This window comes from Urocampus carinirostris, chromosome 11 (assembly GCF_059441175.1).
Source record: "Urocampus carinirostris isolate Australia breed hairy pipefish chromosome 11, RoL_Ucar_1.0, whole genome shotgun sequence".
NCBI classification, from domain to species: Eukaryota; Metazoa; Chordata; class Actinopteri; order Syngnathiformes; family Syngnathidae; genus Urocampus; species Urocampus carinirostris.
Window position 1 is genome coordinate 476,761 of NC_142359.1, and position 27,651 is coordinate 504,411.

At 42.7% G+C, this 27,651-nt stretch overlaps 1 protein-coding gene across 2 annotated transcripts; it reads right to left on the minus strand.

Annotated features, from left to right (window-relative positions):
* Positions 1-16,797: 16,797 nt before the first annotated feature.
* fam3c (FAM3 metabolism regulating signaling molecule C) lies at positions 16,798-26,988 on the minus strand. Of its 2 annotated transcripts, XM_088346991.1 has the most exons (11): positions 25,432-26,266; positions 25,309-25,345; positions 23,519-23,556; positions 22,056-22,160; positions 20,651-20,677; positions 20,455-20,575; positions 20,275-20,333; positions 18,811-18,861; positions 18,650-18,734; positions 18,456-18,582; positions 16,798-17,187 (listed from the first exon to the last, which is right to left on the minus strand). In XM_088346991.1, exons 3-11 carry the CDS (start codon positions 23,532-23,534, stop codon positions 17,098-17,100), a joined length of 681 nt encoding a protein of 226 aa, XP_088203117.1. In that variant the 5' UTR covers positions 23,535-23,556; positions 25,309-25,345; positions 25,432-26,266; the 3' UTR covers positions 16,798-17,097. The 2 variants fall into 2 exon arrangements, with proteins under 2 accessions (XP_088203117.1, XP_088203118.1); XM_088346992.1 differs by lacking the exon at positions 23,519-23,556 and having other exon boundaries at positions 25,432-26,988.
* Positions 26,989-27,651: the final 663 nt, after the last annotated feature.

The window sequence follows — 27,651 nt, forward strand, 5'->3', positions numbered from 1 at the left end:
GCCTTTTATTTTGAAATAGCCGGCTTGAAGTTTTTGTCCACTGACGAGAGTCAATACAAAGCATTCCGATTTGGAGCTGAAAAGTCAGCGGACTATTGTTAGACCTCACCTAGCAAGAAAATGGCTTTCTGGCACGGGTTAAATACATTCTGTGATCTTTTCTTGAAATTCAAGTCGCTCCGCTCATTCCACTAAGTCATTTCAAATGTGAAGGCATGAAAACTTTATTTCCAACATTAGAAAATAAAAACAGGGCAAAAAAAGCAACAAAAATAATGTTAACATAATATGTTGGAAAAGAGGTTGTAAAAAGCAGACCCTTTCATTTTCCAAATTTTTACATTCTCTAGATCGCTTCTCTTTTGTGTCTAAATATAACACAATCTCAAGGATACACACATTGCATAGGTCAGATATCAATACTTATAATAATAACAATAGTCACATATTTTATACACCCATCTATTAACATTATAATGCTACTAGTCACTCAATATCATTGTGACACCAGTGATAATAACAAAAGCAATAATAACAGTTATGATATAATAATAGTAACAGTAACAAGGTTAACTATAGTTGTGAACGCAGTATTTCCAATCTCTCGTGTCACTCCTACGCCATTTTCTTCATCTCTGTATTCTGCCAGGAATGTTTTTTTTGTATTTGAATTTGAAGAAATGAATAGTTGCACATTGTTTGATCTGGTCTTGTCAATTGTTCCAAAGTTTGACTCCGCACACAGACACACAAATACTTTTGCTGGTGGTTCTCCCCTTTGGGGTTATGAATTGACTACAGCCCTTTAAGTTATAACTTCCCTCTTTCCGAATGAATCATTTATGATGTTTTCTGACACTATGTTTTTGTTGATCTTAAATAGCAGTTGTGCAGTGAAACATTGGACTAAATCATCCAATTTTAATCATTTGGACTGCAGGAATAAAATATGAGTACGATCCCGATATCCTACTCTGTGTATGGTTCTACAGTGGGCATTTGCACGTCACACTGGGTATTTGTATATTGTATTCTTTTGGCTTTATTATTGTACTGTTCTCAGCGAAGGGATGCTGCTGGAAATGTCAATTTCCCAAAGGGGATGAATAAAGTATCTATCTATCTATCTATCTATCTATCTAATTGCGCCTTTTTGGAGGATAAAAGGGGCCAAAGTGAAATTTTGTAATGATTGCCCCAGACTTCTGCACACTATGTTAAGTATGGCAGAACTAGAGAACAGTATATGAATATATAAATGTAAAAAAAACAGAGCCAGCTTCACCAAAATGGACACAGATAGACCACAATCCACGTGGATTGTTCTCTACACACAATACTTAGTGTTTGTTCACTTTTTACATATTTATCTATATCTTTTCAGGGTTTTCCAACCTCTTTCGAGACGAGAGCTACTTTGTGTTACTTTTTAGTGCAAAGGGCACTCACTTTCATATGCATTCATATGATATTGGTTTCGTACGGGTGCTTGAAATCCTTGAAAATGCTTGAGTTTTAACGTTGTGTTTCCAAGGTTTCAAGAGCTTACATTTTTCGGTTAACTGCTTGTTCATGCGGGCAGCACGGCGGCGCAGTGGTTAGCGCGTGTGCGGCACAGTTCTGAGGTCATGAGATCGAAGCTCCTGGGTGGAGTTTGCATGTTCTCCCTGTGCCTGCGTGGGTTTCCCCTGGGCACTCCGGTTTCCTCCCACATTCCAAATTGGCCGGTCTAAATTGTCCCTAGGTGTGAAGGAGCGACTGTGACCGACAACCATTTCAGGGCCCACTGCCCGAAGATGGCTGGGATGGGCTCCAGCACCCCCGCGACCCTACTGAGGATAGGCGGTGCAGATAATGGATGCTTGTTAATACTTGAAACTGCATTCTGACTCGACATAGCAGGCATCGAATGAAGAAAAGTAAAACCAGTCCGCTTAAAAAATGACGCATCGTACTACAACTCCTCAACTGAACCGTTCTCTTCAGCTCTATTTTGTCCAAATCCCAGACCTTGAACACGAAGCGAGACACCGATCGTCTCCGCCAACGACATATTGGTTTCGCGCCGGCCTTCCTCGGTTCCGCCAGAACATAACACAAAGCGAGGATTAACCCAAACTTGACCCAGGACCAGCACGGTTTCCAGGAATTGATGGTGGAAGGACTACCCAGAAACCAAAGAGGCCTGTTCTTTGTGCAGTCTCACAGTGAGTTTGGCTTCCTAGTTTGCAGATGACATGCTGAGGGACACGCGGAACAAATGGTCGGTCGACGGCTCAATCACAAAGGCGAATTTGAAGCCTGAGAACGCCGTCGATGTCGCATCCAAACAATTCTGAACCATTTATCAGACTTTTGAAAAGTCACAAGTCTGTCATGTGTATTCCAGTGGGATTGACTACAGGAGAGCATTTCCAAGGGCGAGTCCAAATCTATTCACGCTTTGCTGATAAGGCATGTTCACCAGGACCTCAAATCTCATTCCTTAGACACTGAAGCTGCCGCAAGCCAGAAACGGAGACAGGACCCAATAGCGTTCGTTGAACTCAGTTTTATTGAGAAAGAGAGCAGCGCTTGCTTCCACCGTCCCATGATCGTCGGACACGGGTAACTGATGGCAGGAACGCGGAAGTGGCGTCTTGCGAGGGTCGTCGTCTGCAGCGAGAAAACAGGTCGATGGCCGGGACGGAGGAGCAAGGGTAGTAACGAGTCCAGAAAACAGGTCGGCAACAGGTATCAGGCAGGAAACAGGGCAAAACAGGTCGATGGCCGGGACGGGGGAGCAAAACAGAAACGGGTCCAGAAACAGGTCGGCAACAGATAACAGGCAGGAGAAAAAAGGGCAGGAGATTGTCAGAGGGTATTGTCAGAGGGTAGGTTCGCAGGACAGTCTGACAGCTTCCTCTTGGAAGCTGGGGGTTTTAAAGGAGTCAGGGAACCAATCAGTGCTCAGGGCTGTTGGCGCCAACGGGGCAGCCGCAGGTGCCCCCGATCATTAATCATGACAGAAACAAATGAAACTAGGAGCGCCCTGCCTAGAAACAGGATCCATCCGATTATTACAGAGGATAAAGAATACAGTCGAGAGCAGAGGTCACCAACGTGGTGATCTTGGGCACTAGCCCCAAGAACACTTGAGTAGCCTATCCACCAGTTCCGAAAATAGTGATGGTTTGTTGTGATTTTCCGGGAAGTTTGATGTCTAAGTGCCATGAGAAATCATTGACAAGATGAGAAAGCGTTGACGGGATCCGTGTCTTCAAATACTTAAGCCAATATTTTTGTTGTATTTGCCCAAAACACACCACAGGAAATGGTGCAAGGCAGGTGTTTTAGTGGTACGCTGAGCTTGTTTTAAACCCTACTCCTAATAATTACATTGACATTTATTTAATGTTGCGATCTCGCTTCTGTTTTTGGGACAACGTAGCAAAATCCCAATCCCAAATTGATTTGACACATATCTGCATCTGCTAAAAAAATGGTTGAACTAGTTCCGTTTACAAGTGGGAAAAAAAGAACAACTACAAATAGTTGAATACCACAGTGTCTATATACTACCGTTCCAATGTTTGAGGTTGTTTAGAAATTTCCAGTCTTTTGATGCAAAGTTTGAAGGATAACAGATATATATATATATATATATATATATATATATATATATATATATATATATATATATATATATATATATATATATATGTTATTGCTAACCTTCTCAATGTCTCAACTGTACTTTCTGTATATTTTCTGAGGTTTGGTTCCCAGATCCTCAAAAATATTAGACAAGACACTGAAATCCTAATGACTTCCTATCGGTGAGCGAATATGTGTGAATGAGTGAGGGTGAAGTACATTGTAAAGCACTTTGGAAGGTCTTCGGTGACTTGGAAAGTGCTATATGAATTCAGACTCTTAGCCATATAAATGAAAAGATAGACGCTCCCCTACTCACGACCATTCGACTTACGGAAAACGGTAGTTACAGACATTTTTTCTCGGGATGTGGAAACATATCCGGATATTGCTGTAAGTTTGATTTTGTATCTTGTGCACCTTTTTCCGATTACAGGACATTATTGTAGTGCTTCTTTCCGCCACTACTGGCGTGTGCTGCTGTAAGAGGTCACCCAGCATCCACCCTGAAGAAGAAGTACTCTTCCTAGTTCATGTGGAAACATTCTATACTGAGTTTACATAACTATGACATTTTGATTGTTTAAAATCTCGTGCATCCATTCAAAATGGTTGGTGTCCAGTGTAAAGAAGAGGCGAGCCGTTTGTTTTGAAACGAAAGTGGAATAAGAAAGCTTGATGTGGTTGAGAAAATGGTTGAATCGCATTTTTTCAGTCACTTTTTACCACAGACTAGGAAGTAGCCTAACTCTTGAAGCTCATCTTCCAAAAGTAAGTTAAACTCAACTTGATCTTTATAGAGCATATTATTTTATGAAACGTTTTTTTTTTTCAGTACAAAACAATACAGATTACTTATAAGTGAAATGAAATGATCTGCATTTCTATAGCGCTCTTCAAGTCAATGACTTCCCAAAGCGCTTTACAATGTGCTCCACATTTCCCAATAGCGGCCTTGTATTGCAGCCATGTAAGACGCTAACCTGCTTATTGGGGGTATTAGGGGTTCAATGTCTTACCCAAGGACACTTCGACATGTAACACGGACGAGCCGGGATTCGAACTGGGATCCTTTGATCCCAAGACGAGCGCTCTACCTCCTGAGCTACTGCCGCCCCCGAGCCTTAAACATACTTAAACATAGAAAACATAGCACTGAAGTAACTTACCAACAAATTCAACTTACGGAGGATCGTCCGGAACTCGTTCGTAAGTAGGGCAGCGCCTGTCGTTGGAAATTCAATTCAAAATCCGCAAAGCAGCAATACCCGAAGAGTGAAGTAGAAAGGGGTCTCTCTATTCGCACGACGGTATTTGTTTTTAAGGTTTTCGGCAAAGCCGTGATGTGAATTTCCTCCATTGTCAGGCAGACGTCATCTTACAGCAATCAAAACAATTGTACTTTTTAGCATTAGCATTTTTTGCATCGGCAGCTTTTTGAAGGGCATTGTGTGGGATGGCCAGATGCGGCAGGCTTTTCCCACGCCATTCCCGCTCTGTGCCAGCTTTGTTTGGGACCACAGACCATCAGAAAGACCCCATTCAGGCTTCTGAGGGTTTCCCGCTAGGGTTCCTCACGAGCTGGCTAATAACAAGCTAGCTATTATGACGGCGAGACAAATGTATGTTGGTTTGTTGAACATAGTATTGTGCTGTGATGAGATCGTGCGTTTATGTCAAGTCTTTGCGTAGGCTCAATGTTGATGATGTCGTCGGAGACTATTTGACGTACTTTACTGCGTACTTGGACTTTGAAGGAAAGGCATAACATCACCCATCCGACACTTTCAGGGAGACTGCATGGACTGAGAACACAGATATCGAACACAATCCACATTATCAAAAGAGGCTGTTTGAGAACAAAATCATACTTGCTCTCACATAAAACACAGTACTCACACAAGCACAACAATACTTTCATACAGACACAGTCAAACCCATGCGCGAACACTGCTATACCCTCTCGGGCATAATACAATACTCCCATACGCACTACTATAGTCTACTATGCACACACTACCATACTCCCACTCACATCCTACCTTTACTCTCTGACGCATACGCCCGACTTTGCTCTCTCACACACACCACTATACTCTCATCCAAATACTACTATACCCTCGCGCACACTATTGTACTCTCATTCAAGCATAACTATACTCTCACACACACCCGACTTACACACTACTGTACTTTCTTACACACACCACTATGCTCTCATCCACACACCACTCTACTCTCACACAGACCGGACGTTGCTATCCGACACATACGCACGACTGTACTCTCTCACACACACCACTATACTTTCATGAAACACTACTATACTTGTACACACACTATGCTCTCATAGACACACGATTATACGGTCTCACACATATTTGTCATGATTACTGATGCGAGGCACCTGAGTCGGCTCCTTCGGCGCCGACTGCCTCGGACGCCGATTGGCTGCTCGTCACTTTTTTAACCCCCCGTCTTCCTGTCACCCGTTGTCAGCCCGTCTGCGAACCTCAGCTCCATGCTAAGCAAGCACTTTTGACTCCTGACTCAATCCTGTCCTGTTTCCTGTTTGATTTTCGGCGCCCACCCCTTTTCTAAACCCGATTACGTTTTTTTGCTTTGCCGTCCCGGCCATCGGTCTGTTTTTCCTTTGCTCGCCACAGAATTAACATTTCCCCGTCTGAGCAACCTGCTCCCCGTGTCCAGCGATCACCGGATGGTGGGTGCGAGCCCTTTCCTCCTTCTAAATAAAGCTGAGTAAAAACGAACCCAAGTGGGTCTCATTTTTACACGACTATGCTGTCACACACTAGAATCATTCCTTTGCAGGAACAAATAAAAAAAATGGCCACTACCGAAGGACCAGACTGATCGAATGTTGAATTTATTTATTTTTTAATGACACACAAATAACATTTTCTAATTCGCGGTTTTTGCCTATGACTCTTTGTTTTTTGGAACACAACCCCCGTGATTAAGAAAGGTTCACTGGAGGGCAATTGATGGTCGGGAAATTCTGCGCCTTGGTCGTTGGTCCGAAGTGCTTTCTCTTTGATTCAAGACATCAAAAACGTGAGAAAGAACTAAATACATTGAAGGGATCGCAGAATATCAAAGACGTCCCCTTCACGATTGCGAAATCTCACAACAGCGTCGGCCTCTTGCTCCAGAAAACACCTGGAAAGCAGATACCCGCTATCACCCGAGAGACAAGCGTAGCAGTACGACGCTGGTGAATTTGTCAGAGTGCACATCAAGTGGGCCCCGCGGCCATATTGATCGACGCGATGACATCACCGGCGCTCTCTACTCCATTCCTTATTTCCAAGTGAAAAAGGAGGAGGGGGGCGGGAGATCTCCTTTCTGCATCCTAGAGAAGATGACGCACAAAACAATGCCGACATCTACAGAGATCCCGGATCCAAAAACCGACCGTGAAAATCGAAAACCTTCAAAAAACCCACCTCAAAACGAAGTCACGAACGACTCGGAGTGCATAACCAATCAGGGTTGGGTAGGGTTACTTTAACTTGATTACTTTCAATGACTTTTGGATGACTCCAACACCAAATGTGCCAATAAAAGACAAAAGAAACTAAATAGGAATCAAATGACTTCATTTTATGCCGGCTCGGGGAGTAACGGAACACATGGAACGGCAAAAATCATGTTGGCAAGCTGTTTGGATTTCTTTTCATTTTGTTTCTGTGGCATTTGATGTTCGTTTTGCCGGAGATCAAAGAGATCAAAGCCAGGAGAGAAAGCTGACCACGTGTTGTGAGTCATCATTTGATTCCTATTTAGTTTCTTTTGTCTTTTATGAGCATATTTGCTATTGGAGTCATCCAAAAGTCATTGAAAGTAATCCAGTTCAAGTAACCCTACCCAACTCTGTAACCGAAACAAAAAAGGATCTATAGAGCTACAAATAATAACACACAGCACATGATTGTCATGATATAAAAGTAAACCAAATCGGAGGGCTTCTTCTTCCAGAGTAAGAAAGCAATTTAGAGAGCAACTGGTTAGCTGCGCGTTAGCATCCGGTATCCTCAAATGAAGCCACATCTCTGTGATAATCCAAATAAAACCAAATGTTGCCGGTCATTCGCTCCGTGGCTCATGGACTCGCCGTTGGAAAGATACAGGGTCTGCATTGTTAGCAGCATCGTTAGCCTAGCCGTTAGCAGAAAGTCGAACCTGCAGCCAGGTTATTGCTTTCCCGTACGACGCCGCCTCCGTCAAAACCCGGCGCTCTTAACTTTCCTTGGAATCCGGTTTAATGGATGAATTTCTTTTCTATGTAACAAGCCGCTAAAAGCTAGTGTGTCGCGGCACAGCGGTTGAAAATCGCTGCTCCAAAATACTATCGCTAAGGTCTGACTCAGAGACTATTCATAAACCCTTGTCACACAAGAAGTAGTTGGCAAGACTTGAATAGAGTAAAGAAGTAGATCCATTTCATTTGTAGTCCCAACAACGTGAGGCGTCCCCATTTGTTCCCGATTCATTCCTCCGGGTATGAATTTAGCGTGTGCATGAAGGCTTTTATGCTAAACCCATGTTTCTGACTACTAGTCTCTATGTTGTCCAGACTTCGTCTTAGGGTACGGACTCGGTTTTAGAGATTAGGTCTGGATTGAATTTGTGTGTTTGTGAGTGTGTTTTTGTCATCTAGCCGTCCCCGGTGGACCGTCTGGATGGAGACGAGGGTGACTCATCGGTGTAACAGGATCATGGATAGCGATCGCGTTTCCACAGATGCCTCTGAAAATTAAACAAAAGAAAACGGGGATGCACGCGCCACGCATTACATTGTGACTAATCGTAGAAAACAAGAGTTTTGTTTTGAAAAAAAAAATGCAAAAAATTGTACACAAGACCAATTGTGTTTTATCACATGAGAGACCATTTTTTATGATGTTCATATTTCCCTTAATGAAGGACAGGACAGTATATGTTTGCATGCAAGAAATTGTTGGATTATTGAATTTTGTCCCTGGACATGTCATTATAATAAGACTTATATGATCAAATTGTTCATTTAGTTGTTGTAAATGCACTTATGGTCATCCACATATTGGAATTAGCATTTACTTGCTGTATTCATGTGATGTTTGAATGTATCCTTTCATATCAGTACGTTTCAAGCAACGGTCTGCTGATGAGTCGGCCCTTATCACACAACCTTCAAATTCGAGCAGCGTCCAGTGTTAACAAAGGTCTCTTGTGTAGATGTGAGTTCCTTGTTTGCCTGTTTAAATTTCATGTTCCATCATGCCAATACACACCTCCTAATTCAAGGTATTAGAGTATTTACGATCATATTTTAGTTTTGTTTTACTTAAAACAAATATAGAGGGATAGCATTTTTACCATTTTCAAGCCTTTTTTGTCCTTTAATGAGGAAAAATGAGTTTTTCAAATGTTATCGTCCTGGGGTTGCTTTGGTCGATTTTTGGGGGGCTTGAGCACCCCCCAAAATTGGGTTGGTTACGCCCTAAAAATGAAAATATATCACAATGGAATATTTTTGGGTGGTGCAGAAAATACCGCACTCGCAGACAATGTAGTTCCAGCCCAGTTCTACTTGCTATCTCTAGAACCAGATCTACTCTCTACTATATTGGAGGATTTCTCGTTGAGGCGACGCCAGGGCTTCTGGGAAATGGAAGCCTGGGTGGTGGGGGGGGTTGCTCATTGACATCACCTTAGCCTATAAGAAGGTAAGATGGGAGAAGTTGTACTCTGCTGGAAGAAAGAAGACAAAGATTGAAGGAGGTTTTGGCGAGTGAAAGGTGGCAGGAATCAAAATGGTTCAGCAAAGTGAGGTGGGAGCCTGGGGTGTATAGGGGAGTGGTGGCTGATTGTTGAATTGGAAACACCTAGGGAGAGGAAAAGTGAAGGATTAAGAAATGGGGTAAAGCTGCCATCTTTTGGATAAAGGAGGGACTGCAAGCACCAAATCATGACAAATACTAAGGAATATAAAACACTAAGGTGAACTTTGGGGCTAAAAGAGAAGAACAAATGATTTGTGCACAAATAACAATAACTCAATCACTGCCAACCAATATAAAATCCAGATTTGATGCAATCCATGGCAGTGAAGGGATTAAAATGGGTTCAAACAAGTTCTTTTGTGCCGCCGGTGAACAATTTTAGATAAGCCTCCCGGACGGATCGCTAGCGACATTGTATTGTTTCATGCTAGCTCTGCAGCGCGTCTAGACGGTTGCGTAATGGATGGAGGCCGCTTTGGTGGTCCGTCCTTGTGCCCCTCGGATTAAAGTCACACGGGGACCGATCAGGGCGCAAAGAGCTTTTGGTGAATGACTTGGAAGTGACTTCTGCACCATATTGATCCAATTGCAATGATGCACTTGAAAGCACCGTGAACACACTTTAATTATATATATATATATATATATATATATATATATATCTTAGCCAACTAACCTGACATGCATGTATTTGGAACGTGGGAGGTAACCATAGTGCCTGGAGAAAACCCACGAGAGCATGAGGAGAACATGCAAACTCTGCACAGGAAAGCCGGTAGCTGGATTTGAACCCATGACCTCAGAACTGTGGCGCGGACGCGCTAACCACTCAGCCGCCGTGCAATCTGTGTCTTTGAGGTCCACGTGACCGGATATCGATCTGGCTGAGCATTTGTCTGTCTGTGCTAAACATAGCAGGCTCTTCCCACAGAGTCTATATAGCAGGGGTGGGCAAACTACGGCCTGCGGGTCGCATGCGGCAATGCCATACCAAAATGCTCAAACTCTAAGGAAAATGTGTATATTCCATGATCCGCTACCTTACCGTGGTGGAGGAGTTTGTGTGTCCCACTGATCCTAGGAGCTTTGTTGTCTGGGGGCTTTAAGCCCCAGGTAGGGTCACCCATGGCAGACAGGTTCTAGGTGAGGGGCCAGACAAAACGCAGATCAGAAGAGAAATAACTTTAGTCCACAATTTCTCTCGCCCGGACCGGGTGACCAGGGCCCCCTTCTGGAGACGGGCCTGGAGGTGGGGTCCGCCGGCGAGCGCCTGGTGGCCGGGCCTTCGCTCACGGCGCCTGGGCATAGAGAAAGTCATAAATAAAGGCAAGAAGGAAACTATCTATCTATCTATCTATGTTGGTCATATCCCTCAAGAAGGGCGACCGACAGCACGACAAACGCGTACAATAACAAAGAAAATAAAAGAGGGAAGAAAATAGCAAAAGAACACACTCAAACATTTTTGGACCATGGCCAACCCAATTGCCCAAACACCCAAACCGGTTAGGCACCTCAGTACCTAAGTCGGTCATGCTTTCGTTCCTCCAGATTAAACGGGACAAAAGATGGCGGCCGGGTCATTCGGGTCAGGGTGACACAACACACTCTTCTGTTCGACAGCTTTCACTGGTTTACCCCTGTCGCATCATACAAGTGCCCTGCCCATCCCTTAGAACGTGTACAAACATTCCACTATCCATTCAAGAAGGAAACGAGAGAACAAGAAAAGAAAAAAGGAAAGAAAAAATATTTTAAAAGCTAGGAAAAGAAGAAAAAAAGGGCTATGAAAAAAGGAAAGAAGAAAAAATAAAGAAAAAAACCGTCAAAAATAATATAAAAATAATTAAAAAGCAGGGGTAGTCCATTTTTTTTGTCAACATTGTATTTCTGCTTGAAAAGTGTCATTAAATACAGTTCTGTATTGTGAGACTGACTCAATATATCCACAAAATGTTTGTATCAGGTAACAAAAAAAATCTCATTTAATGGTAGTTGTAAAAACACCAAGACTGTGTGAGCCGTGCAACCTTTCTAGTATAACATTAATTTGTTCCAATTTGAAAAATGAAAACCAGAAAGCCTGCAGAACCTAACTTAATGTCAGGTGGAGATGTTTTTATTCTTCTATTCTATAGCATATGAATAACCTAGATTTAATGTTGACAATAAATGTGTATTATTAGCCCTCATGTCGGTTTTAGATCAGGGGATGGTGTCATGATAGTCTGTGCTTTGCAATCATCTGTGGTCTGTGCAGCTCTTTGTGATCAAGGGCCAAATAAATAACCATGACTTGACTCATCCTGAGGTTTTTGGGTTTTTCCTTGCCCTCATGAAGGTTTTAGATCAGGGGATGCTGTCATAATAGTCTGTAGTCTGTACAGCCCTTTGAGACTCCTTGTGATTAAGGGCCAAACAAATAAACATGACTTGAGGTTTTTGAGTTTTTCCTTTCCTTCATGAAGGTTTTAGATCAGGAGATGGTGTCATAATAGTCTTTGAACTGTGCAGCCCTTTAAGACTCTTTGTGATCAAGGGCCAAACAAATTAACAGGACTTGGCTTGTTTGCTAATAATTGGGTCGCCGCGCTCGGGATTAAAGCTCACTTTGTGCGATCGCTCGGACCTGCGGAAGCTTGGAGGGGACTTTGGCCGTGGCCCACCTGAAACAGACCCGCGACCTTCTTTTGGGTCCCAAACCACCTGTTGAGAAACGCAGCATAAACACAGCTGCCTCGTCCCGTGCGTGTGTGTCGGAGCAAACATTTACGAGTTTGGGTCAAGGACGTTGAAGGTCTTGCTGGTTGTTTGAGCAGAGGCGGAGGAATACTTCGGAAAGATCAACATTTTCAGGGTGGGTTTCAGACCAAGGGAGTGCCCCCTCCACCGCCCCCGTGCTTCTTAACCGCCGTGTTTATGTTAGCGGGGAGGGGGACAAAATGGATGGCAGGTGGGCTTCAGTCCCCAAAAGGAGTTCAAAATCGGATCACCCAAACAGACGCGGTGTCTTTTCCAAGGTTTATTTTGTTCATCTGGAAAAACAAGTTGTAATCCGATGCACCCAAACACGGATGACGTCACCGGGGAAGAAAAGCGATAAGATTGGGTTATAAAAAAATCTAGCCTGGGGTTATGATGGGAAAATGGAAGCCTCATCAAGCAATGAGACCTTGGGTGACTTGTGTCACTCCTTGGTCCGCTGTTTCGTTCATCTCTTTACTGACCTCTGCTGCGGCGGTGCAGTACTGCATCTACATCAATTTTAATGTCGCAATGAGGTCCTGATTAAAAATGCATCATTTGTTTTAATGATTCAACAAAGACGTAAATGCACGTAAATATTTTTTTTTTGTTTCAGAAAAACATTGTGTCCAATGCAGTGGGACTTAATCTATATACAAAGTTTCTCCAGCCGGGACTGACAATGCAGAGGAAATACCGTATTTTCCACACTATAAGGCGCACCTAAAAACCTTCCATTTTTTTCAAAAGCTGACCGTGCGCTCGATAGTACGCCTTATATAATAATAATAATAATAATAATAATTTCCTTGTATTGTCATTCTGTGTAACAATGTACACAGAACGAAATGTCGATTACACCTGACCCGTTGTAGCGAGCCGATGCAGCCGCAGCCAACAGAGGGCGCCGCCGACCACTTTTTAAGTCTTAGGAATGACTCGGCCGAGGCGCGAACCACCGACCTCCCAGTCTCAAAGCGGGCGCCTTACCATCTAGGCTACTATTGAGTCGCCACAGATCTCCCACCTACCGTAAGCAGTCATCGACTCAATGTTCCACCGCAAAAGAAGTAGGCCACGGTGCATGCTGGGATATATACTAGCCTTTCATTTCCTGACCAATGTGTCAATCGTTTGAATCAGTACCTATTGTTATTCGGAGGTAAAGAAGGCAGATCCTACTGTAGCGCCTTATAGTCCGGTGCGCCTTATGTATTGAAAATGTATGATACATGTTTTGTTTTTTTTGTCGCCTTATAATCCAGTGCACCTTGTAGTGCAGAAAAGACGTTATTATGTGAAATGATGAAGCCTTGCTGTGCCTCCAGCAATGCAGGGGATCTTGCTCCCTTCCGATATTTATGACCTCACTATTGAAGCACTTTTTTTCGTACAACAAACTAAAAATACAATCTGTGTGGAAATAAGTATTATCTGTCTTCCTCTCTCTTCTGAATAGAGGTAAAAAAGGGCCTTCAAAAATTCCATACAGGCAGGTATTTAACCCCGACCGAACCCAAACCCAACCAATAAACTTGATTGGCAGGACCGAAATTTCACATTTCATTCCTGAGGACTCGGGAGGAGGAGAGCCGATTTATGATACCCAATTAAATCCTGTCTTTGGTAACCAAATCAAAGATAAAGAAAACCGTCTAAACATTTCAATCATTTATTATTTCTGTGTCTGCAGAGGTGACATTAGCCCACAATTCTCCACCATTGACTGATTATTTTTCAAGAATTGTCGGGAAAATTTGGGCCAACATCCACAGCAGAAGTACGTCTAATCTAGCGCAGCACTTTAGGAGAGAGGCAGAGAGGCAGAGAACCATGATAGCTGGATCATGGGTGTAACCAGCCTGTTTTGGGGGGTGCTCGAACACCTCCCAAATTTGAGCCAAACACCCCTCAAATATAAAAGCCTATTCAAAACTCCTTTTTCCTTAATAAAGGACAGGATAGGGTTCAATATGAATGGGAAAACTCTAGATTAAAAAAAACGTGCCCACGAGGAATAGGAGTGAGAGCAGTCTGAAAAAAATGGGGAAAAAATAAAAAAGGAAGAGAGAAAAAAAGAAAGCAATAATGAAGAAAGACAAGAGTGAAGCGCTGAGGAAAAAGAAGCATAAAAGAAAAGAAAAAAGAGGGAAGAAAGAGAAAAAAACAAACATAATACAAAAAAAGGGAATGAAGAGAAAAAAGGAAAAAGATGAAAAGAGCAAAGCAAGCGTCAAGAGAGAAAATAATTTGGGAATTTGGTGAATGGCCTCAAATAAGAAGCGACGGCGCTTTCATCTGCAGCAGTTATGTTGTTCTGCTGCCACTCAGCGATAGTATAGAGTATTACACTTTCCTAATATCGAATTGAAACCAACTCGTTTTAGGGGGTGCTCGAGCAAAAACTCTCTTTCCCTTAATGAAGGACAGGATAGGCTTAAATAGGAGGAATTTTTGGCAAAGAGTAACGCCTTCAAAATACCACAGTGGCTCGAAACGCTTCAGACCTATTGATTCCTAGCAGCGCTTTGTAGTATTACCGTTTTGTCAAATGTATGCAGTCACATTTGTGTATTTTGGGAGTATTACTGTTGTGCTTTTTTGTAGTATTTCTGTACAAATATCTTTCAAGTGTTTCCAGTAAAGTGTCTTTGTAGTTTTTAAGCATTTTTTAACATTACTGGAATTGTATTTTTGTATTATAGTTTTACGGTAATGGTTTTTGGGGTAGTATTTCCATACTTATATCTTGGTATTTTTTAAATATTACTTTAGTTGTATTTTTGTAGTATTTCAGTTGTAATATTTCTGTATTTTTGTAGTGTAGTATCACTGTAGTATTTTTTTCTTATCAGAAAGACAGAAGAATATATTAGGTCCCTGTTAATAATCACAAAATTTCAGTCTTGTTCCACGGACAGGCTGAGATTATTTCTTCCTCATGCCATGAGGCTCTTTAACTCCACGCGGGAGAGTAAAAGCCCCACCCCGACATTTGCATTTTACCCCATTTATATTACAGTGTCACTATCTGTGTATTATTTGTTATTAATATTGTAACATCCATTGCAGTCTGGTCATCCTGAAAGGGGATTACGTCATGTGCGGTCCCTTCTCAAGGTTTCTTCATTTTCCTCATGTTGAGGTTGAGGAGTTTTTCCTTGCCCTCATGTTGCTTTCAGATCAAGGGATGGAGTCATCATAGTCTGAAATAATAGTCTATGCAATAACCTGTGCAGCCCTTTGAGACTCTTTGTGATTAAGGGCCAAACAAATAAAAATGACTTGATTTGACTATTTAAATACACGTTTTATTGGGTATTTTTGTACTCTATATCTTCTATTTTATTATTTTATTTTCCAACACAAGGATACTGCTGGAAGTGTGAATTTCCCTACGGGAATGAAAAAAGTATAGTCATTTTGTAGTATTTCTGTGGTGGTTTTTGTTGCAGGGGACAATGACGAAAATGTTTTTATGAGTAGCGCCGCATTTACGATTAAAAAATTGTCAATAGAATTTGAGTATTTTCAGTAGGCTGGATGAAACAACCCTGACGAGCCGCATGTGTCCTGCGGGCCATCGTTTGCACGGTAAACGATGCCTCGATAGTTCTACCCAACTGACGTTCGGGAGTCATCAGGGGAGCAAATCCCCCCATTTTGACTGAGTGCCGCCAAGGGTACCAATGTTGGAAGTCTTAGGTATGACTCGTCTGAAGCTCCAACCAATACTACAATGGGAATGCTATCCATGTATGTATGTATGTATATACACCGGAGCCCTATCCCCCTAGTGGGAAGATGCTAGAATGAAGAAAACACTCACATTCTGGACTCTTTCTGGGGGATACAGAGGAGGAGGTTCCCAGCCCCCACGCTCAACCTGACCCACGTGTCGTCAGGAGTCATCGGGTGAGTTGCGAGTCTTGTGCATATGACTCGGCCAGACTCAAACCAAAGACCTCCCAGTCTTGGGGATGGTGCCCTTCCTCAACACCACTGAGCTGGTTCGATAGCGCACAATATAATGGTGTACGGGCAGCATGGAGGCGCAGTGGTTAGCGCAGTTCTGAGGTCAAGAGATTGAAACCTCCTGTGTGGAGTTTGCATGTTCTCCCTGTGCTTGCGTGGGTTTTCTCCGGGAACTGCGGTTTCCTCCCACAATCCAAAAACATGCATGTCAGGTGGATTGGCTTAACCGAAATCTCCCTAGGTGTGAATGAGCGGGTGAGTTGTCTGTCTCCGTGTGGCAAGCAGTTGAGGGTGTCCCCTGCCCACTGCCCGAAGATAGCGGGGATGGGCTCCGGCACCCTTGCGACTCTACTGAGGATAAGCGGTGCACATAATGGATGGATGGATAATCGTGTCCATGATGTTTTGTCATGGGCATCGCCTTCTCGTCATTCGACGACAGATTAAAGCAACTCCATGAAGTCGGTCGGGAGACTTTTTCTCTAACTTTGCGTCTAGGACCTCCCAACTCCAGTTTCCTTTTAATATTTTCCTGGTCGGAGGTTGGAGAACTCCCGCTCCCTACTTTTCTGGAATGCATTTTTAGTGAAGTTTCAAAACATTCATTGTTTAAATTGGGAGGCTGTTTTTGAGGGGAGAAAAGCGGCCGTGTGGCTGGGTATTTTATAGTAATGGTTTATTTTGGAATAAACAAGAAAAAAAAAAAAAACTTTTTGGGGACATTCAAACAATAAGTTCACAGTGGAGTTGGAAAAATGTGGTTCCCTGTAAAGACGGGTGAGCAGGCAGGGCAGACAGTGCAATCATCGTTATCACAACAAACAACAGGATTAAGGGACGAAGGTATTCGGAGTCTCTTCTCATCGGCCGGCTGCGAAAGAGAGCTCTTCGGAAGATTGTGGACAGTAAACGGTCCGAGGGGTCATAAATCATCGAGGGGGGCGTAAGACGCGGTTCAGTCCGTCCTCCGAGGAACGCAACCTTCCATCTCCAGGACTTCCGGCCAGCCTTCGAACTTGTTGGTGTCGGCGCTGTTTTTGATGTGCTGCAAAAAAGGACGGAACAATAATAGGAGTTCCCAAATGTATATATTGTGCGGCAAACGCGACGAGCCAATCGCGATACCCGTCGTTAAACCAAAAGACACGTCGGATGTTCTGAGTTTCCTTCTCCATACATATGCGTTGCGGTCAGTCGGTTTTTCTCCTGTTTCGAGCTTTCGAACGGTGCGCGAGAAGTACGTGCAAATCCGATACGAGGTATCCCGAGGAGCCGGGCGAATCGCACACGCCCATCAGAGCGTCTTCCGCAGTGACGGTGAAAGAAATGTCATCATTTTGGAACGCAGTTAGAATTCCGATTCGAGATCCAGAAAATTGTCAGACTAAACTTGAAAATGATTTTAAGGACGACAAACAGCGGCACAAAAAGCCCAGGAAAGGGAATTCAAAAAAGAACTTGATGACTCGTTTGACATTGCTCATGCTAATGCTCTCAACATGATGACAATTCCAGAAGACAAAGAGTTTTTGTTGGCTCAAAGAAAAAAGGGAAGAAAAGGGTCAATGACAGCTGTTGCCAAAAAATGAGCAGAGAAAGAAAAAAGACCAAAATCAAGGAAAGACCTTGAAAGGACGCCTGGAATCTGATGCTGAGCAAAGAATTGCCAATGAGTCAGTTCAATGATCACGTAGCAGTAGTAGTTCGGAAGATGATAAAGCAAGAACAAGTCATGACATATCAGGTGTTGGTATCTCAAATAGTAAAAGAGGCATGAAAAACGTAAAAGCCAGAGTTAGCTGCTGCTTTAGATCGCACCAAGATGTCTGATGGAAAAGCTACATTTGTAGTTGTTTCAGGAATACTGTGGTCGTATCACAAAAGATAAAACTGATCTGCAGCATCTGCTGCAAATTGCTGAAGCTTTTCCCGACAGCCGTAAAGAGACTCTAATAAAGGACTGAGTTTTTCTTATTGACTGTGTTATGTACCTAAGCCATCATTATTTTGTGTGTGTAACCGGCTTCATGGGCGCTAATCCGAATTCATAACGTGATTGAGCTACTTCTAAATATCAACTTACATGACTGAAACTTCTGCTGTGTCGATTTTGGTGGAAGTGGAACATTTTTGTGGCGTAAGATAAAAGAATACATGAAATAAAATAATATTGCTCCACCCTAGTGACCACCCGTAGCCTCTGCAATCGTGCGGTTTTCTATATCGTGTATTTCACGTGTGTGTGTTTTTTCTATAAAGGCCCTTCTGGGGACAGACATTGAGACATGAAGACATCGAGCAGCCGTACCCTACCTGCTCAAACGGACTCTTGGTCTTGATCCCTTTCCCTCCGACGAAAATCCAGTTATCTCGGAATCCCAAATTATTGACGGCTGTGCTTCCCAGGTCCGCGATGAGCTTCCGCGCCTCGTCGTTGAGCCTGGGGAGAGAAAACCGAAAGAGGAAGTCTCCGACGAAAGGCGGACATCGTCCATCGGAGTCCCTACTTAGTGGCGGGATCGTCGAAGGACGCCATCATGACCACCGTGCCGTCCTCGATCCCCTTCAAGAATTGGAGGAGGGGGGCCACGTCTAGGATCACAGGAATGGAAATTCACACACTGGTCCCATGTATTTTTTGTTTTTGTTTTTATTGTTTTCATCTCACTTCCAGCCCACATGTCGAAAGAGTCGGTTTTGTTCAGCTCTCCCGTTTTTCCTGTCAAATAGCAAAAACAAGTTCAACCCCCAAAAATCGAACAGTTGAGTAAAATACCTCACCTAAGCGCAAAAGTACCGTAAATTCCGGGCTACGAGTCGCTACATTTTAAACCCCGCGGCACAGAGATCAACAGCGAGCTGCTCTTTTCCACAATGCAAGCCATCGAAATACAAAACTCCGCAGTGAGATCTGGAAACGTTTATGACACCCTACCAAAGAAATGAGTTCAAGGTTTTTGCCAACAGAATTCATTTTGTACACAAAGTCAAAATGATTCGTCAATTTCGCAGACGTACTTAACATACAAGGAATCGATTTGGTTTCACACTCTCCCATCCGCAGATGCAGAGAACAGTCCTATCTATCTATGCATCTACCCTGGTCATATCCCTTGAGAGAGGTGACCAACAGCAAGACAAACACACACAAAAACAAAGAAAATAATAAAGAGGGAAAAAGTGGCAAAAAAACAGACACAAACATTTTGGACCACGGCCAACCCAATTGCCCCAACACCCAAACAAGTTAGGCACCTCGGCACCTAAGTCGGTCACGCTTCCGTCCCTCCAGATGAAACGGGACACGAGAAAGCGGCCGTGTCACTCGGGTCAGGGAGACGCAACACACTCTTCTGTTCAACAGCACGCCCCGACAGCTTTCGCTGGTTTACCCCTGCCGCATCATACGGGTGCCCTACCCATCCCTTGGAAAGAGCAGTCCTAACTTAAGATGATACTTAATAAAGTGCAAGTGTCCTTTCGGGTAATACTGAAAAAAAAAAAAACCATCTGACGTAAGACACAACATAAAGTCAAATGTTCCAAGAGGCAGCTTCAGTGGCAGTAATATAGATAAAAGGTCAAATGTAAAAGGGTAAAATAGGCAAAATCTAAAAACAATCAGGAGGTGCAAAACGGGAGGTTTGACCGAACGGTACTTTATTCAATATTTACAAGCTACTCAACTCCATTTTGCACCCAGAAATCAAGTCCTTCCGCCGGCAGTGAAAGTTCTACACTTTTTTTTTTCGGTATCATTGGCGTCAATGTCAGGTCACTGAAGTTTCCTTTAATCCCCGAGAAACGATGACAAGCGAATGCAATTGGGAACGTCGGTGCGGAAAACACCAAAGACTACGGCAGAAAAAACAAAACACGTTTGGTATTATTCTCCTCAAGCGAGCATGTTTCTACTTTCGGCATTTTCGTCCTACACCAAGGTTTCCCCTTTGTGAGGTTGAGGCATGACAGTCGAGTTGGAAGACTCGCCGCAAATCATTCAACTTGGCAAAGCTAGCCGCAACTTGTGCAAACATCCGTTTCGTTTGCCCGTTCTAACACAAACAACGCTTTAGGGAACCGCGCCCGACGAGACACGAAAATTCGGCCATTTTGAAATGCGTGCGGTTACCGTTGACGAGGGCGATGTTGATTCCTCGTCCTACGTTGTTCATGACGGCGCTCATGAGCCTAAACCAAAAAGGAGATGCTATCATGTGTGTGCGGGACACGCCCACATTCTCCAGTGTCATTATTTGATAAGACAATAATTCCCACACCTTCAACAAACACACAAAAAAAAGGGCCTTACATTTTGTCCTCCAAGCACATTTTAGGCCCCACCACGCTGGCCGCGCCGCTCGCCATCTTGAAAGCAAAATGGCCGACGGGACACGGTTTGGAAAGTCCGCATTTGTTCCCGACCGCTTTGGCTGCACGCACGTTTCGGGACACATTTTTAGCATCATGCCCATCGAAGGCGTGACCGACACGCTAAATAGACTTACCGTCTTCTTTGCCGGGACTTGATTGGCCTAAAAGACATCGGGGACAAAAATTGGCCTTATTTGAGTCTTTTCCATTGAATAAGTCAGTGGTCCGCAACCTTTTCGGCACCCCGGACCGATTTAGTGGCCGACACTATTCTCACTGCCAAGCCCTTATAATAGTAACATTATAAATAAAACTAATAATAAGAGGTTGACCGATTATCGACACCACTATTGGGAAATTTCACAGATATCGGTATCGGCATTTTAATTTATTTAGGCTCCGATACCGCAGAGCCTTTCCCTTCCTTGGTCCAACTCCTCCCTCCTCGCTACCCACCCTGCGCCGTCTTTTTAGATAAGCGACCGGGGGCAAGGCTACTGAAGCAGGAAGAACAACCAGTACCAAAAATGCCTGTGAATCAAGACCGCTGATAATATTGTGATTATGAAAAGTCCATGGTAAAAGAGCGTGTGTGAGATCAAGAGATAGCGTAAAAACTTGTTTTGGAGACTTTTATCATAACATTAGTTCATCAATCAAGGGTGTGTGTTTGTAGTTGAAAGAACACAAAAATCACGCTTAAGTGGAAGGCAGAGTGATTAGCTGTTACCATAACACTGGCCAACACTTTTCAACTTGCGAGCTCCAATGAAATTTCGATGCACTTTTTGGTTTAAGGTAACTTAGGCCATGTTGGTTGTGTTGACATTTTTATATATTTATCGTAACAAAAAAGTCAGGGAGCTAGTTACGTTTTCATGTACCTTGTACGAGTTGCTGATAAGCCTGATAAGATTAGATTACAAGTTAGTCGTGTTGAAATTTGTATTCGTTTACAATAAAAAATATTTAGAGCACTATAAAATTTCTTTTGAAATAAGAACAAACAGTCTTTGTTTAATTTTGCATTATAAAAAATGAAATCCATTGTGTAATCACCGGGCCAAAACGGATCTATACAACATCTCATCATCACACCATTTACTCACAGTACCACATTGTACAACGTTGTTTTGACTGAACTCTTTCCCATGATGCTCCATCAAATGTGGCAGCATGAGTAAAAATAGCATGACGATGAGATAAAATGTCCCGCTTTATCCTATAACACCCATGATCCTTAGCGCTCTAATATTTAGGATTCAGTGTGATCCGGGTTCGATTCCCCCTGCATCCAATGTTGAGAAAATGTGGTCAGCGGTATTTGTGGACAGGTAGCTTTAATACGATAATATGCTACCGTAAAACCTAGTATATGCTGCACAGCCAATTTTTTTTAGCGGAATACAAAAATGGGTGTACAGTACACACAAATAGATACAGCAGAAGTCGAAATAACAGAAACGGCTTCGTCTTTCCGTGCGGCCCGGCACCGGTCCGCGGCCCGCGGGTTGCAGACCACGGCACGCCATTACCCACCCAATACGTTTCCCAGCCGGAACTCCATCCTTATCTCCAGCATCTGAAATGCCAGATAGACGGCGAGGATGAAGACCGTGATCAGCGCCGCCAACTTCAAAACACCTGAAGAAAGAACATTGAACACGAATTGCTTTCAAAATCGGAAGTCGGAGCGATCGTTTAGCGGTCTAAATGCTCCCACTAGCCCGGTAACGTGCAGTCGGGGGAGGCCGGTGAGGCGGTTTTTGGGATTTTGGTTTTCCAGATCGTCGAATTTTCACATTATGAATAATATTACTTTCATTAGATGCATAATGTATTAACTGTGCTGAGGGTCTGCAAATCCAGAGCGAGGCATGCATTTCTTTTGCCTCGTGGCAGAGGGCGATCATGAGACCACGGATTCTGATTTTCTGTTGTTTTTAGCCACCCAAAAATACAATCAGTGCGAATATTAGCAAGGTAACAGCAAGTCATTTCGTTTGGTAATTTTGTTGCGGTTGCAAGGAATTTTCACAGTGCAAGGCCGACCCGTTTAATGAGGATCGTATTTAAAAGGAGCAGCATGTAAAGCATGACTGTTTACGCTTCTTTAGATTAAATGATTTTATACAATTGACTACAGTACATGTATTCATTTCAATAAAAATATTCACTGACTGTGTTTTTATCCAAGGTACATTAGAAGGTGAGGCTGTGTGGAACGCATCAGACGTATTTCTGATAACAGAATTCCTGTGAATGCTGACGGAGAAGGCCAGACGCACAAGGACAGACGTCAGGGCGCCGCGGGTATGCGAAGATTGCGGAGCCCGGCCGACACGCCCTCATGCGAGGGGAAGACCAATAAGAGAAAGCTAACGTTAATTACAGATGACATATAGCTCATAGCAGACGGGATGTCTTTTCTTTGTTTGTGAATCGTATAAATGATCCGGGGCAACTGGGAGGGGAACTCGGTCTCCTGTTAGGAACAATAAACATCCGCCCCCGTGTGTTTATTAAGCATTCAATTTTCTCGCCTTATGGCAGATGGCGATAGTGAGACCAATGATTTTGATTTGCCACACACTTCAGCCTCAAACGATACCAACTGGTGAGACCATTAACAAAATAATAAGGTCATTTTTCCTTTTTTTCATAATAAGTGATATTCCTTATTTATTGATGCTTTTATTCAGAAATGATCGGCGCATAGACTTCAATTATGAGTCAAGGCCAGACAATGGAGGATTCGTTTCTATGCTATCATTCATATATTGCTTGCTTTCTCTGCAAAATTATGAACAAGATGCAGATTCATTTATTTGTAAATGGACTCATCAGATACCAACCTCACCGCACGTCACTAGCCGGAACGCAACATTTTTCTAACATTGGATTGTTGGAATATAAGTAAAGAGTCAAAATCCATTTCTTTTTATTCCCCTGGGAATCGTACCTTTGACCGTTTGGCATGAATAAATCAAAGAAATTTGTACCTCCAGTTCGCACCATATTAAAGGTGATGACAGCCACCCTGAAACAACCAACAAAACACTTGCATCAAATCAACATCTACGGCAAAGATCGGAGTACAGCAACCTGCAGCTCTATAGCGCCGCCCTAGTGGCTCCTCTGAAGCAAAAGAGCTAAATACAAAAAAAAAAAAATTGTGAATACTATTTAGCAGACATGGGACCAAGTCACACATGTGCAAGTCTCAAGTAAGTCTCAAGTCTTCACCTTCAAGTCCCAAGTAAGTCCCAAGTATTTTTTTCTTGGGCAAGTCAAGTCACAAGTCAAGTCCCGAGTCTTAGATTGCCAAGTCCAAGTCAAGTCACAAGTCATAAAAACAGCGACTCGAGTCGACTCGAGTCCAAGTCACTAAGTCTCAAGTCCCCATGTCTGCTATTTAGAATGATAGGATACAAGTGTAGTTGACTTGTTTTAGGGAAGCAAAAATACATGAACTGTTGGATAAAGATGCATTTTTAAAATACTCCTAGGTCACGAAATAAGTATTTTTAATACATATCATGAACCTCACCTACATATTGTCATCTATCTTGCTGCTCCGGGTATCATAAAGCCCAAACACATTATGAAAGGCTGGGCAAAAATTAAAGAGAAGAAAAAGGTTCCATTTGATCACGTTGAGTCTCCGTAGTTGTAGTCTTCCTTTTGCTTTTAAGCACTCCTTTCTCAGTTAAAATGAACCTCACCTAGCGGGTCGACACGTTGGTCGGCTATATTGCTGCTACGGAGATCAAAAGCCCACAAATGCTCAGCGAAAAATAAAATAAAACATAATATAGTGTTTTGGTCACTTTGAGCCTCCATAGCTTGTATTCTTCCTTGTGCTTTTTAGCACTTGTTTTCTGTTGCACTACAGCAGGGGTATCAAACTCAGAAAAAGAATGTCAACTCCAATTTTTTTTGTTTTGGTTTTCAGTAAGTCAACTCAAGTAATGTTTATTTGTTTGCCCCATAATCACAAGAAGTTTCAAAGGGCTGCACAGACTATTAGGACAGCATCCCCTGATCTAAAACCGACATGAGAGCAAGGAAAACTCAAAAACCTCAACATGAGGGAAATGAAGCTTGCTTGAGAAGGGACTGCATATGAGGTGATCAAGATTTATCATTCAGGCAACAATAGTACACTACCTTCCATATTATAACCACGAATGACAAGGGATCTTCTCTAATCCAAACGCGACACATTTATTCACAATTAACGGTGGGATAAGATTGCCATGTTTGGCATTGAATGTGTTAACTGGTTTATTTCAATACACTTACTGCCCTCTACCAACCAGAGAGATCATTTGGTTAGCATTTACTTCATAAAATTATAGCTTTTAATAGAAACGACCTAGAGACTCGCTTCTTTTTGACATACTCGGTCATTTTTCGCGGACTGGATCCGGCCCGCGGGCCGTAAGTTCAACATAACCGGACTACAGCATTAGGTGGTCAAATACACACTATCCCTTTAACACTTTTCAAGGCTGTGAAAATGTTTAGTATTGGGTATTGAAGGAGTGACTTTGAATCCATTTTTTAAATTTGTTTTATGTTATAGTGAAGGCTTTGACGACTTTGTGGCTCAACCGGTAGAGCTATAACTTTCCAAACAGCTACCTAAAATTTGGCGAAACATATTCGAGTCACTTACCTATTCCATGTAAACAGTACGATGTATTTGTACTTTAAAGTAGAAAAAGTCATAAATTGAAACTCACGTCAACAGAAGGCAAGAATCCAATATGTTTATTCGGACACTTACCTCAATAAGTTCTTTGTGCGGAATCACATCGGCTTCGCTAAACATTGCCCCGAAAAACGATGACATTATTAACATTATATTTCATTTTTAAACGAAGACGATAAAATAAAACGGCGGTTTTACCTGTTTCACGAAGAAAATCAGCAAATAATTGAGACGTTGAGTTTCACTCCACTCCAGAAGTGACACCTGGGCTGGTGTGCCACGACAGAGCGCTCACGCTTGAAAATGTAAGGAAGCGATGCACGAAAGAGGATGTTTTTATTTTCAAAACATAAAGCACTTAACAAGTATATAAATGTACATGTTTTGTGATGACTGTAGAGTGGAAGCCCTTTTTAATTTACGGTTGTTTGCGCTCTGTGTGTTTGTCGTAGTGAGACATCATCGCAAGGAAGATAGTTTGTTGCTTCCGTATTTTTTCTTCCCCGGATGCATTAAGACGACCAGGCTATGGCGCCCCCTAAAGCTTATCTATGAACCGAATGATAACTTTTAAAGGGACAGTGTGTATAATTTAGCGCCGCTAAGGGGTAAAAAAAAAGCTTTGTTCAATAGAAAATCCACATTGATAAGAATAACAAGCCAAAATACATGAAGTATCATACAAACTGGCATTTTGTTAAAGCGATTTTTAGAAAAATGGACACACTTTGGACCTTTGTGTGTTTCTTTAATTCCGTTTTGTGTCAAGGCTTGGAGCTATTAGCGCTAGCTAGTAGCGCCCCAGAGTTTTTTCAAGAAACCACGGCCAATGTCGCACCGTTACGCTTGTTTTCAATCATCTAGAGGGAACTGAGATGGTTCTTCACTATCTTGCTGCTACAGTAAACCTTTTCCAACCTTTTCTACTAGCTTTGTCTTTTTTCTGTGTTGTTTCATTTTTTTTTGAGTTTTTTCTCCCTTGTTTGTTTCATTTTTCCTTTTTTCATTTTTTCTTCCCCTTTTTTGTTTTTGTCCTTTCACTTTCTCCTTTTAGATTATTTTCCATTTTTTTCTTTTATTTTTTTCTCTCTGATTTGAATATTTCCTTATATTTTCTTCTTTTCTTTATTTTTTTCTCATTTTCTTTATTTTTTAACCTTTTGCTTTTTTTCTTCGTTTTCTTTTTTTCTATCTCCCTTTTTTCAATACTTTGCTTTCCTGCTTTTTTGTCCTCTGTTTTGTATTCATTTTTTCCCTTTCATTCTTTTTCATTTTTCTTTCTTTGCAAAAGCCTGGCTCCCCCAAAAAATAAAAGATGTTGCCGGTTGGTCATTTTGAGTCTAAATTATAATCATCCGACTCATTTTTGTCGCACTAAACAATACAGCGACATTTATTATTCAGATATGACACACTGTCCCTTTAAATGAGCTGTACAAAATTAAGGAGTGCGTACCCTGGTTTGTTTTATCAATGCAGTCTCTGTGAGCTCATTCTTGATGCACGTGCAAGTACATGCATTTCTTAGACTCACTCGAATGAACTCTTTTTTTCATTTCTTATGTGCTTTGTTTGGCGTTTTGACTGTATTTGTAACAAAACATTTGGTACTTTTACCATTAGCATGCTACATTAACAAATAGAAATAAAAATCTGCGGAGAAAAACATAATGTCACTCTCCTACAGCCCCCTCTGTCAGGACCAGAACGGAAACAGGACCCACTCGCGTAATGTTACTCACAGTTTTATTGGGAAAAAGGGAAAGGATTGCACACACGTTCCGGAGATCGCTGGTAGCTGGGAGCAGGTTGCTCAGACGCGGAAGTGGGACTTCCGTGGCGAGCGATGGCGGTGTCGGGAACGGAAAAAAACGAGTCAGTAGCCGGGATAGAAGAGCAAAAACGTGGTCACGATCGGAAACAAGTCAAAATACAGGAGAGGAGAGTAGACGTGGTCGAGATAAAAACGAATCGTTATTAGGAGCGGGAGAACAGACGTGGTCGAGATCAAAACAGGTCGTAATTCGGGACGGAAGAGCAGATGTGGTCAAGCTCGAACAGATCGTAGCTGGAGACAAACAGGAGCAAAACCACGGGATAAGTGAAAAAGGGCTTGCCGTGTAAAAACAAAGATTTGCAAAAGGACAGACAAGAGGGGACTGACAGGACAGAGTTTAAACACTGACAGGGAGCCAATCCGTCAACAAGCTGGCACCACACGGGCGGGGCCAATTGGGCGCCATGGCAATCATGACACACATGGGCGTGGCCAATTGGGCGCCATAGCAACCATGTCACCCTCCCCTCTATTCCTTCTACCTAATGTGCTCCGCCCCAACAGCTCTGCTAGAAGTAAGGCAAAAGTAGATAGGCACAGTGAAAAAGCATAAGGGCTCTTTGAACTCAGTTGGGAATTGT

Bases quoted from the DNA above. Each gene is read 5' to 3' on its own strand.
- fam3c (XM_088346991.1), bottom strand. The intron at 20,678-22,055 runs GTGGGTAATGGC...GATGTCTTTTAG, and splicing joins CCGGCTGGGAAACGTATTGG to GCCAATCAAGTCCCGGCAAA. The intron at 20,334-20,454 runs GTAAGGCCCTTT...TTTTTGGTTTAG, and splicing joins ATGTGCTTGGAGGACAAAAT to GCTCATGAGCGCCGTCATGA.